We start from the raw sequence: 12,376 nt of genomic DNA, 5'->3' as shown, positions 1-12,376 counted from the left end.
GCACTCACACATGATGCAACTAAATATCCTGTATACACAAACACTTTTCCAGTAACGTTTCAAGGGAAAGAATGATACAGGCCTGGTACAGAACACAAGTGCATAAGAATGAGACTATCAAGATTATATGAATAAGCATTTTGATGCACTCTTACAAGTATTTATGTCTTCCATTGCGCTAACATGCACAGTGCAGCTGCTGTATGCACACGTTTAATTTGCTTTCACATGTTTAGCTGCTTTTCGTACATACTTCCTTGCACTAACCTTAAGTGCCTTAGGTTGACTTAAGGTACAATCTGAGTTTTTGCAATGTAGTGCTTTTGTCTGTTTCATTTTGGCCATAATGACTCTCAAAGGCTGCATAGCAAAATGATCAAGCAACATGCAAATTTCACGCACTTATATTTGTAAGGAAAACCTTTGTCTTCCCTTCTTTCACTGTATCTCTTTCCAATGCTTTGTCTTATTTTTTGAAGGATCTATACTGAGAAATATCACAGAAAACAATAAAGGAATGCAGAGTGTAACCTGTGCAGATCTTTTTATTTATGTTGCATTTAAAACACTTTTTAGAATGTAAAAGTGCTGGGTATTTGTTATGAACGATTTCAATTATTCTGATAGCTTTTTCAGAAATGTAACAATATTTTGGAAGAGACAGAGTTGATCAGTTGATCAGAAACCCATTTTAAACCAGTTTTCAAACTTTAAATGCTGAGGACCCCGAAATATGATGATACCCTTAAGAGGGATCACCTAACTACAAATAGTAAGCATGACATACAGCACCTCCCCCCGGTTTCCCAGACGAGGCTTAAGACTAGTCCCAGACTAAAATGCATGTTTAAAATGTTTAAACTGAAAGCAACTTACACTGATATATCTTAAAATATGTATATGTGCCATAGTTTTTTCTCTTCTAAGACACGTTTATAAAAGCTACCTAAATGTCCTAATTTAACTAAAGCCTAATCCTGGCTTAATTTAAGACCTGTCTGTGAAACCAGGCCCTTGTTTCCAAAATTAAATAATTGGGTTTTATTTTATGTCCTTGTTCTGAAGCAAAAACAAGTTGTTAAAATATTATCTGGAAAATATTTATATTATGAAAATAATAGATTTATATTTATAGCACTTTTCATAATATAATGTCAAATCAACTTTGCAGAAAATAGTGCAGGGCCATAACCACCAGTGTCACTAAGGAGGTCATTTCACATAATTTAGTGGTTGATAAAAAAAAATCCAAAAAATTAAGCATATTTTTTTTTATCTTACTGTTTAAATACATTGTGTGAGACGAATGAGAATTTAGGAGATTAAATATGTGTGCAGTGAAAAAATAATCTAATATAACCTAATATGACGCAAATAACCTTAAGTTACCACCAATAAATAACTGTAATCTGTGCATGATATTGTCAGTAAATCGTATGCATTTATTTTATAATAAATTATTTAAATCAGTTCCAGACATACACAGAAAATTCTTATGTTATTACATTTAGGCATATTAATATATTTTAATGTTTTAAATTAATGCTTTATCCACTATATTTTAGCAATGTGTCTTTACTTCACACTGGTGACGTTTGTCTATAACTGGTGAGAAACGAAACATCGTTGCTTCTTTTTGGGCTTAAATTAGGTTGAATTAGAATTTTTACAGTAACAGGGTTGCTGCACACTTTTTAAAGTCAAATTTAAGGCTTTTTAACACCTGAAGAAATCAAAATTAATACCTTACATTAGGAGTGTGCAATATTGACAAAAATATATCTCTATATCTTCAAAGTTTTGTTGATAATTAGATGATATTTTACTGATTGTGTTTTTGTACTGGTACCATGGCTGGTTTAGGCCTGTTGTTGACAGCAGACTCACGAAGATATTCATATTTTTGATATCCTATGCGGTGGTCAGTTCACAGCAGTGACAGAAATTAACATTTTTATTAAGGGGCAATATTTGCAACCTTAAATTGATTTCCAGGGGCATTTTCACCTGGACATTTTTTTCAAAACTTATTTAGAGGTATGCATCACCTTTTATGTTAATTTCTTACATTCAAATTAAATTATATTAGAATAATAACACAGTACCACTGTTACCAGTCAAATGAAATCATTCAATTAAAATCCATCTTTGCAGTGCAGAGGTGACACAGAACTAGCCTTCGTCATACTCATATTCTAGTCAGACCCGACCAAAAAATGTTGTGGGCGGGGTTTGGGCTGGCATCCAGGCTAACACAGAACGGCACTATTGCTCATCATGTGATATTCTATAACATTATGATATAAATATAAGACAAAAACTAATTTGGGGACATGTTACAATTGCACTGATCACGCAGTGAAAGCAAAGCACGAGAGACAAATGCGATGTCAGCTCGCATGCCTCGTACTAGTTAAAACAATGATTACAATATCACCATAGACAATACATATCGCACACTTCTATAAGTTTTAATTTGGAAAGCATTTAGATACGTCTAAGTCAACGTGTCATCTAAAATGTAAGACCTTTCATAAGTAAAAAAAATAAGACTTTTTATGGCCTTGCATTTTAAAAATCTAATTTAGGCTAAGACTTTTTAAGGATCCGCGGGAACCTTTGTGTAAACATGAACAGACATTTGAGGCAGAAACTCAGACTACTACACTGGCAGAACCCTGTGGAAACTAGGCACCTTTTCAAAAGTTCTCTGAACTTACAAAATGGAGCCCGTAAGTTCTTGCCAGAACTCTAAAGACTCCTTTATTAACACAATCTCGAGAGAAAGAAAAGCTTGACCAATGTGTGTGTGTGTATTTGTGCACAATAAAATAAGCACCTTTAAAGGGCGTGGCGACCTCAAATGTATGTAGCTATCTTTTCATTGTAATGCTCCCAACTTTAGTTAGGTTACATGAATTTGTCCAGGTTACACAAACTCTATCTTGTTAATTTCTTAAACAACAAATTGTAGCTACACAAGTTTCAGCTGGTCATAATGGGGAGGTCGTGGTTTATTATAATGACACAGCGTGATAGCCTATATGGGCGTGCATCCGCCCTTAGGGCTACTTAACCTCACCGTCTCACTCTGTCTTCATCAAGTGATCATTGAGGGAGTTGCCTCGATAACGGACCAACAGCTCCAGCATCCGAAAGCAGAAAAGATAAGGTAAGAACCGCAACAAACTCATCTGCACCCCGCTAAAGACGCCACTAGAAACGTAACTTGCGCGTGTCTGGTCCCCATTACTCCTCAAAGCCACCCAGACAAAAAATGGGACTGGATGGGCTACCTTGAATTCTGTGTATGCCTCGTTAAAGTGCAATTAAGTTTGGGGAAAAAACACCAATCGCATTAAATGGCAGGCGAAAAGCCACGTTAAAATCACATTATTACTATTATTATTAAACTAATTTTATTTCAGAAACACGAGCTGAATTCTTGCCGAAGGATGTCTTTGCGACATGCCATTTCAAAAGATTCTTCACGAGTTCAGTCTTGCATAAGATAAGAGATACCGTGCCTTGTAGAGTTCTTCAGATATATCAGTCTCTGAGTGGTTTCTGACCGATCACTGTGTGTGCAAGTTTGGCTCATGTAGTAGCCTGTATGTGTGCTTTTGTTACAATAATACTTTTTATGCTTGTTTGTATGTGCTCCAAAATGTCATGACCCCACCCATATTGATACATTTTCTGCTGGCTGTGAATTTTTATTTATTTTTTATGTTTTTTATGAACTAATTGGCAGGAACATATATCCTAGATTACCCTCATCCCCACACCCCGAGCCTCATGCACATACAAATTAAATAGCATAGGTGAACACTTAAACTCCTGAAAAGTAATTAATGCTCATGTTTTAAGCATGCTACAAATAGTATATACTGAGGTATTTAGTATTACTTTGTGTTGTGAGTGACTTGTCATGTGTTTGTTCTCCAGGTTCTTTTGTGTGCCTAATATGCAGATGTGTACTGTGGTCAGGATGATGTGCTGTACTGCGTTTGCCACTTTTTTCCTGTTAGGTAAATTGACACTTTTTCATCTCACGCTCGTATAATAGAAAAAAGAACATGTGTTGTTCCTCTTCCTTTTTTCTGTTTTATGAATTTCCTCAAGTTACACCAAAGCCATATTTGCATATTAAGTAATGTTATCTGATCCTATTAAATGCACATGACTGTCTTGTACCAGTTTCGGCTCAAACTTCGGCTAAATTGGTATTATAATTTTTCTAGGTGTTGCTTCTGGCCAGACTTCTCTTCAGATTTCATCCTGCTTGACTAAGGACCAAAACCTGCAGATGTCCTGCAAGTTCGTTCCAGCTACAGACCCCAAGCTCCTGAAGACTTGCTACTACATGACTGAGAACAAGTTGATTGGCCATAGCAACAGCAGCATCACACCAGACAGCACCTTCAAGAACCGTGCCAATGTCTCCATTTCCAATACCACATGTGAGCTGTATTTGAAAGGTTTCTCAGCTGACAAACCCACAAACTACACTTGTTTCATCAAACAGACTGCCTCACCAGTGTCAGTCGTGGCAACTGTGGACAAGAGTAAGACGTCTTACTTTTCTTAAAGAAAATAACAGTCCGTAATAATTTTAATTAAGCTGCTTTTTTATCTGCGTTGGTAAATGATTGTCAAATTAATTGCTTGGAATTGACAAGGAAGCATACGTTAGTCTTTTCTGTGTACTTTTATTTCTATGGAAATATTCCACTGAATCAATGACTGACTGAGGTTGATAATGCTGCTGGTTTTTGCTTTGTTTTTTCCAGGTAAGCTTCAGACCTGTTCTGCCTGGTGTGTTGTGCAGCACAGTGGAGCAGCACTCCTGCTAGCTTTCCTCACTTTCCCACTCTTGTCAGAGCTTCTTTGAGTGGAATGGATCTCTCTGTATGACTCCAAATTAAAAACCAAATTCTAAATCCTCTAGCTTGTACTACACCATGCAACAAAAATACCATGTTCATGTGTTTTCTCAGAAATCAGGGTGTACAGATATTGAGAGCAATTTTTTAATCGTCATATCCATTGGTTCGGTTGATGCTGATGTAAATAACACTGCTATGTGATGCATGTCCCTTAAATACAATGTAAAATCGCGTACTTTGAATCATGCTTTATGAAGTTGTCAAGTGAACCCACTGTTTGGCATGAGTAAATTCTAAAATAAAATTTGTACTCTGATTGGAAACATGTTATGTGTGGTGAAAGTTTGTTTTAGCACTTTTTTTTTTGTGTGACTAGCCTTACAAACATGCCCTAATAAACTTAGTTTATTTAATTTTTTTTATTATGCAGTAAAAACAAACAAATTAGGACAATAACAAACTAGACCCAATACAAAGGGTTACATTACATAAACTTACGTAACATTTAAACTAGCTTAAAAGATTGACACCATTTCAGAGTCTTACATGCAGTGGAGTTTTTAGAGTTCTTCAAAGAACTTCGATACATATCAAAATCTTTCTTAAGAATTAAAAAAAGGAGTTTTCTTTGATAATGTACACTTGTGAACATAACATTTGGCAAGAAAAAGTAGCAAGTTAAGGACAAATTTAAAATGAAATTTAACAAAATTTGAGAAGTCAACCCAAAAGATTTTGCAATACACACATTCCCAAAACAAATGAATAATTCTCATCAAACTACCTTAATAAACTTAGTTCAGCACGCAAGTAAAATGATGACGCTGTGTATGGCGCCCTCTAGTGACTAAGAGTTAAATAAAAACACTGCTGCACATGCGCAGAGAGGGTATGTTTCTTGAACGTTTGCTTCTCGGGATAAACGGGTAACTATTAAATGTTACTAAGGAATAATATATATTTGTGAAACGATAATATGGTTTATTAGTCATGTGTTCTGAATCATTCTGAAACTCTTTTGTGGGATGTTTTTCACGCTTCTTTGTTTGCTTAGCTCAAATGCTAAATGCTGCTTTTTGTCAGTTTTTGTTTTGTTTTTTGTTGGCCAAATTAGTCGTAATTTTAGTGGTGTTTATATAAATAATATAACATTCATGAGTTACAAAAAAGAGCTGGTGGACAACGTGCCGGTTATCAGTTAGCAAAGTGAGCTTTTTATGGCTTTCCGGGCGGTTTTTCAACAGATTAGTGTGGTGGGACTTTTAACGCAGCGGCGTAAAAAAATCATAACATGCCGGCGCCACACCTGCTTTTTGAACATTTCTAAGAGCAGGATCTAACGTTACTCGAGTGCATTAGTGCAAAGTCGATGTATTAAATGTGCTCTTTTCTATTCCTGTTGTTACTATATGTTGTGATTTTACAGTGGATGTTTACGTTTGAGGACCACAAAACCCAGATCACGATTCACTCACAAATATGAGGCGAGTTTCATCATCAGTGTCTTTGAGTCACATTTTATTCTCATTACATTTCTGAAATCGACTCTCCTGTAAAGCACAGTACACTGTTTTTTTTTTTACGTTGACATTGCATACCCTGAAAAAACAGTACAGACCATTAGTGTGATTATTGCATTTATGTTTTGAACACAACTTTTTTTAGTGTTGTAATATTAGCATTTATATCTAAAATATATCTTTTGTTTCCTTTTTTTAGAGAACAGAAAAGTCATGATCCTGAAGATTCTCCCATGCTGCAGGACGGTGAGATGTTTGAATTGAACTGTCCCACAAGTTCCTTTGTCAATTTAGTTCGTAGTGTGTCTACATAAATTAACAGCATAATAAAATGCTTGGTAACAGCCAGTGTTTATTTTCAGTTTAGTTGTGACAGCTTGCAGCCTTTATAGCACCATATAGTGCTAAATAAAGTCCCCACAGTACATGTATCTGCAATTCAAGAAACAAACTTCACATTTTCTCTAACAAGACTGAAAACCCCCGGTATCTGACCTCTCAACTGCAAAGACAACAACAAAAACATGTTGGAATTGACACACTAAATTTATTTCCAGTTGTTTTAGGAGTTGTTGGACCAAACAGAGAGGGTCACCAAACAATAACCTCTATGTGCTGCTTTCCCAGGTGTTGATGAAACGGTGGATGACCCACTGACTATCACAACCATCCAGCCAGCTACCGCATTTTCCACAGATCAGCAAATTAAGTATCATCTTTTCAAAACGGAAGGAACAGGGGGTCAGGTAAGTGGCATATGTATGCATAGTAAATATAGAAACTGAGACGTGATGATTAACCCCTTGACCTCCCTGGTTCAGGTAACCTACCGGGTAATCCACTTGGCTGATGGGCAGGTAGAAGGACAGGCGGATGGAGCTGCTGCAGTCAGTGTGGTGACTGGGTTTCCAACCGCAACACAGGCAGCAATACCACCTGTAACCCAGGTATTACTTTTTTTTAACGGGTATATAAATTTGAGTTTGTTGCTGAAAACAAACATATATATCTATGCATGTAAGAGAGGTAGTTGTGCTAAGCCGTTTTTCCACCATCGGGCCAAACCGATTCTCTTTGCTTAACCATTCCATTCTGTGCTGATCCGGTCTAGCCAGTGTGGATATGGTTTCATTTTCCACTGTGGGGCTGATAATGGAGCTCTTTGGAATGTAATAGAAATGTGTAAGTCATTGCGCAAGAGTTTACAGACGATATTAGATGTACATGGCGACCGCATTATGGAGGATGTTTAGATATTTCTTTTAATTTTATTATTAATTTGTTTATGCCACTCGAATAGCGTGCTAATAGCCAGCTACAAAGAAACTGATAGCCAGGCAACAGACAAGTGACCAATCCTGAGTTGCAACGTCACTTACACGCATTCTACCAGCCCGATCAGCGCTGTTCCTTAAAGGTGCATTGCGCAACATTTCATGTTAAAATCCCTGTTTTTCTAACCCATACATGCTTAAACAATTGCCTGATGGGCTGAATGAGCCCTTCTCTGATCACTGCGATTGCATATATAATCCTGTACAGTAAAATAAATAAGAGGGATTCGGGCCGGAACGTGAGACTGGGCGTGACGTCATGCGCGTTCACGCTCCTTTCTTGGCTGTGTCTGGCAGGTTTGTGTATTCGCCGCGATTCTTCGTATCAGCGAAGACAACTCGAGCGACAAAAGTAGAAGATGGATTCAAAGAACCGGCTTGTAGTTCATAAACCCCAACGCAAACTCCACGTAAGACAAAGACAGTAAGGCAGTTTCGCTTTTCGCCAGAGGGGGGCATAGTTCTGCAAAATCTCAGAGACTTGCGCTATGCACCTTTAACATTCTGAGATCCGTTCGGCCCAATGATGGAAAAGTGGAAGATGGAAAAGCGGCTTTAGTAAGTGCTTGTGTGCATGTGGTTATAGGCTGTAATCTCTCAGTCTGAGAGTCTAGAGGGGGAGACGTCTGAAACTCAATACTACTATCCTGCCACCATCTCTGACACATCTGCTGGTACCATGGTAACCAATCTCCACACAGCTGATTCGGTACTATCTCAGCCCACCCCTACAGGTAATGCCAAACTCCATTTATACTACCGTTCAAAACTTTGGTGACTTTTTTTTTTGTTGTTGTTGAAAGAAATGCATGCTTTTATTCAGCAAGGATGCGTTAAATTGATCAGTGACAGTAAAGACATTTGTATTGTTACAAAATATTTCTTTCAAATAAATGCTTTTCTTTTTAACTTTCTATTAAAATAATCCAAAGTATTATGCAGCATATGTTTTGTTTTAACACTGATTAAAAAATAAGAATGGTTTCTTGATCAGCAAATCAGCATATGTGACCCTGGACCACAAAACCAGTCACATGGGTCAGTTTTTTTAAATTGAGATTTATACATCATCTGAAAGCTGAATAAATAAGCTTTCCATTGATTTGTGGTTTATTAGGATAGGGCAATATTTAGCCGAGATACAACTATTTGAATCTAAGGGTGCAAAAAAATCGAAACATTGAGAAAATTGGCTTTAAAATTGTCCATTTATGTTCGCGATTGTGCTGCATTCACTCACAAAAATAAATGTTTTATATATTTACGGCAGGAAATTTACAAAACATATTCATGGAATATGATCTTTTCTTAATATCCTAATAATTTTTGGCATAAAAGAAAAATAGATAATTTTGACCCATACAATGTATTGTTGGCTATTGCCACAAATATACCCGTGCTACTTGTGACTGGTTTTGTGATCCAGGGTCACATATTAGGATTTCTGAAGGATCATGTGAGACTGGAGTAATGATGCTGAAAATTCAGCTTTGCCAAATCAGAAATAAATGTAATTTTTAAATAGTTCAAAATATTTAAAATTGTAATAATATTTCTAAATATTACTGTTTTAACTGTATTTCTTTGATAAATACTTCTTTCAAAAACATCTTAAATAAATCTTACCAACCCAAAACTTTTGAATGGGAGCGTATAAAATGTTATTTGGTTGCAGAAAAATATATGGATTTTCTACATTATATACAGCTAAAAGTTGAAAGTTACCAACTTTTAATTATATTGTATGTCTTATGATGCAAAATATCATCAATATATAGATTCAATTACCTTTCTTCCTTTTCTTGCAGGTCAACTCTATGTAATGATGTCACCTCAGGATGTTCTAGCCACAACACAGCAGAGGTTGTCATCTCTTATCACATAGCCTACATAAAACCACATGTCCAATCACTGTAATCTTTTTCTTTTCAACTTCTTCAACCAATCCTATATCCTCCTTTACAGTAAGTCGGGAACACAGCGCGTTTCCAGGGATGACAAACGGAGGGCTCAACACAATGAAGGTTATTCTGTTTCATTTGAAATCAGCAGCTCCACCTCATAATCCATTCCCTGAATGATCCATCTTAATGTAAGCTTTCGTTTTCTGCCCTCAGTGGAACGCAGACGGAGGGACAAGATCAACAATTGGATTGTCCAGCTTTCCAAAACCATCCCCGACTGCAATTTGGATGCAACCAAGAACAGTCAAGTAAGCTTTGTTAGAACAAGCACTAGCAGTATCTCGTTTGAATGTTTTATTCAAAGTTGTAATGTATTTAAAAAAAAATGTTGTTTATACCATGGTGTGTCTGAATATTCGATTCTGATTGGCTCTGGAAGGTGTGCATAAATACCGTTTAATTCAAATTAATGCTATAATTCATTAATTCAAATAAATGTAATCTTACTACACTACTATATCTCTGCGAGATATAATGACTGTAACTGATAAAAATGATTAAAAACACACACACTGCGTGGTATAAATACATTCCTGGACACACATTAGTATTGTTGGTATTGCCCTTTGACTTATATGTTCTTCTACCAATTACATACACCTACTGTAAATATAATTTACTTGATTGTTATGAAACGGATAAAATTTAACTAATACTTTTTTGACAAGTATAGCACTCACATTGAAACGAGCCACCCACCTCACATTTCTGTCTTTTTGTATTTTTTAAACTTTTTTTAATGTGACAGTTCCTTGTACATCAAAATTCTTGTGCACCAACATGTAAATAGATTGAGAGTCCTGGTTATTCAGATTTTCTTTTGGTCTTCCATGTAGAGTAAAGGTGGGATCTTGTCGAAGGCATGTGACTATATCCAGGAGCTGCGTCAGAGCAACGCACGACTGGAGGAGGAGCTTAATACTGTGGATAGACTGAGGTTGGACAATCAGCTTCTCAAACAAGAGGTATTTCATGTGCCAGCAAAAGCTTCACACTCCATATTAAAGAGCAATCTGAACATTTTATTTCATTTCATAGTACTGATTTTGCAAGTATATTTTTATTATCAAGTGTTTTGTAAATTAATGAACAATACAGGATGATTACCAGCTACCAACACTTCCTCTATATCCACAAGAACAACAATGCTGCTACTAATAGTAATTCTAATGTCAAACATTTAGCAGTACTGCACTTTTATGTGGTGGTATGGATGTTTTGAAGAGAATGGAAAATAGAGTTTTCTTACCTCTAGCAATCATTCTCTCTCTCTAATCCCTCACTTCCACCCACACACACAGATGGAAGAGTGGAAATCAAAGAATCAGATGATCAGAAACCAGTTGAGACAGCACGGCATAGTGGCGGCATCAATGGACTCTCAGTGAAGGACTGCAGATCCAATATACAAGATTCACAGGCTGTGGTCTTTTCATTAATTCCGTTTATACAGGTTTGAAATTACGTGTAAGAAATCATTCTCACGGTGGACACAAACTTTCTCTTTCCCTCTTCTATTGTTTGACTTTACACACACAGCCATTGATTGTTTCAGATTCTTTTCAGGGTGATCTGGTATTATAACTGCACTGAAATTGTGTATAATTGTCAGATCTGTATATTTGTAGATCTGTGTCTAAAGAAGGACTTTACTTTTTTAGAACTACTGTGGGGGTGTTTCAGGTATGTTTTTGTTTTTGGAATTTGTTTAGTTTGTTGACTTTCATTGGGTTCTTTAAGAAAAAAATAAAAAATTATGTCCATTCAGTCAGAAGTTGTTGATAAAACCATTTCCTACGCACTGGACAATCAACTGGGACCAGTTTTGGTCATTTATATTGCAATTATGAAAAGTACACATCACCAGTGAATTTCCACACATTTTTTACATGACATTGTCTTTGTTGAACCTCATATAAAGGTTCTTAGTACAATTTTGACATTTTAAATGGAAACTCTGGGTAAGTTTGTTGATTTAATTACCTGTCTTGGTGAACCAGCACAAGTGCACAGATTTGTTGGAACTGAAACATGATTTTAAATGATAAATAAACAATTACAAATTATTAACAAAGCAGCCAATGTTGTTCTAATGTCTGTTAATACAGCAGATTCCCATATTCCTCTATCAAGAGCCATAGTATACATCGGGAGAGTGTGGAAGGGTTGGCTGGAGCAAACCATGCATAGAGCTTCTGTACAAGAAACTATACCAGACATGAGTAAGAGTTTTTTGGGGGTTTATGTATAATACACCAAAATACAGTTAATATAGATATAACTGTTTAATACAGTTGTGGCCTAATGGTTACAGGTTAACAGTTGGACTTGTAACCTGAAGGTCTCAGATTCGGTGTAGGTGGGAGTGAATGAACAGTGCTCTCTTCCACGCTCAATACTCATGACTGAGGTGCCCCTGTGCAAGGCACCAATCGCTCCCCAGACACTGCTCCGTTTGTGTGCATCCACGGTTTGCAGTGTGTGTCTTCACTTCTCACTGCTCTTAATGTGTGTGCACTAACTTGGATGGGTTAAAATATGATAGAGAGGACAAATTTAGAGGGTTTACATACTTGGCCTTCACATCATGTCACTTGTTATTATATAACACATACATCACAGCAGAAGTCTCTTAAAGTCCCCCTGTAGTCAATAATTTTATCCCTTAA

General features: G+C 36.5%; 2 protein-coding genes across 2 annotated transcripts; both read left to right on the top strand.

Moving 5' to 3' along the window:
- The first annotated feature begins 3,153 nt into the window (after positions 1–3,153).
- On the top strand, positions 3,154–4,896 carry thy1 (Thy-1 cell surface antigen). The gene is made up of 4 exons (XM_056257340.1): positions 3,154–3,172; positions 3,949–4,031; positions 4,245–4,568; positions 4,794–4,896. The coding sequence occupies exons 2-4, from the start codon at positions 3,968–3,970 to the stop codon at positions 4,892–4,894; spliced, it is 489 nt and encodes a 162-aa protein (XP_056113315.1). The 5' UTR covers positions 3,154–3,172; positions 3,949–3,967; the 3' UTR covers positions 4,895–4,896.
- Positions 4,897–5,749: 853 nt separating this feature from the next.
- On the top strand, positions 5,750–11,763 carry usf1l (upstream transcription factor 1, like). Its single transcript, XM_056257336.1, has 11 exons — positions 5,750–5,815; positions 6,316–6,373; positions 6,609–6,655; positions 7,037–7,155; positions 7,231–7,356; positions 8,330–8,477; positions 9,552–9,606; positions 9,709–9,767; positions 9,861–9,955; positions 10,544–10,672; positions 11,009–11,763. Exons 2-11 carry the CDS (start codon positions 6,369–6,371, stop codon positions 11,093–11,095), a joined length of 870 nt encoding a protein of 289 aa, XP_056113311.1. The 5' UTR covers positions 5,750–5,815; positions 6,316–6,368; the 3' UTR covers positions 11,096–11,763.
- Positions 11,764–12,376: the final 613 nt, after the last annotated feature.

The sequence above is a fragment of the Rhinichthys klamathensis genome, unplaced genomic scaffold (genome assembly GCF_029890125.1).
Source record: "Rhinichthys klamathensis goyatoka isolate OS25496 unplaced genomic scaffold, OSU_Roscu_1.1 h1tg000137l_1, whole genome shotgun sequence".
Lineage (NCBI taxonomy): Eukaryota > Metazoa > Chordata > Actinopteri > Cypriniformes > Leuciscidae > Rhinichthys > Rhinichthys klamathensis.
The sequence above is the reverse complement of the archived record's forward strand: the minus strand, read 5'-3'. Positions and strand labels throughout refer to the sequence as shown.

Bases quoted from the DNA above. Each gene is read 5' to 3' on its own strand.
- usf1l (XM_056257336.1), top strand. The intron at 7,357-8,329 runs GTATTACTTTTT...ATGTGGTTATAG, and splicing joins CAATACCACCTGTAACCCAG to GCTGTAATCTCTCAGTCTGA. The intron at 8,478-9,551 runs GTAATGCCAAAC...CTTTTCTTGCAG, and splicing joins ATCTCAGCCCACCCCTACAG to GTCAACTCTATGTAATGATG.
- thy1 (XM_056257340.1), top strand. From the start codon at position 3,968: ATGCAGATGTGTACTGTGGTCAGGATGATGTGCTGTACTGCGTTTGCC. The intron at 4,032-4,244 runs GTAAATTGACAC...TAATTTTTCTAG, and splicing joins TGCCACTTTTTTCCTGTTAG to GTGTTGCTTCTGGCCAGACT. The intron at 4,569-4,793 runs GTAAGACGTCTT...TGTTTTTTCCAG, and splicing joins CGTGGCAACTGTGGACAAGA to GTAAGCTTCAGACCTGTTCT.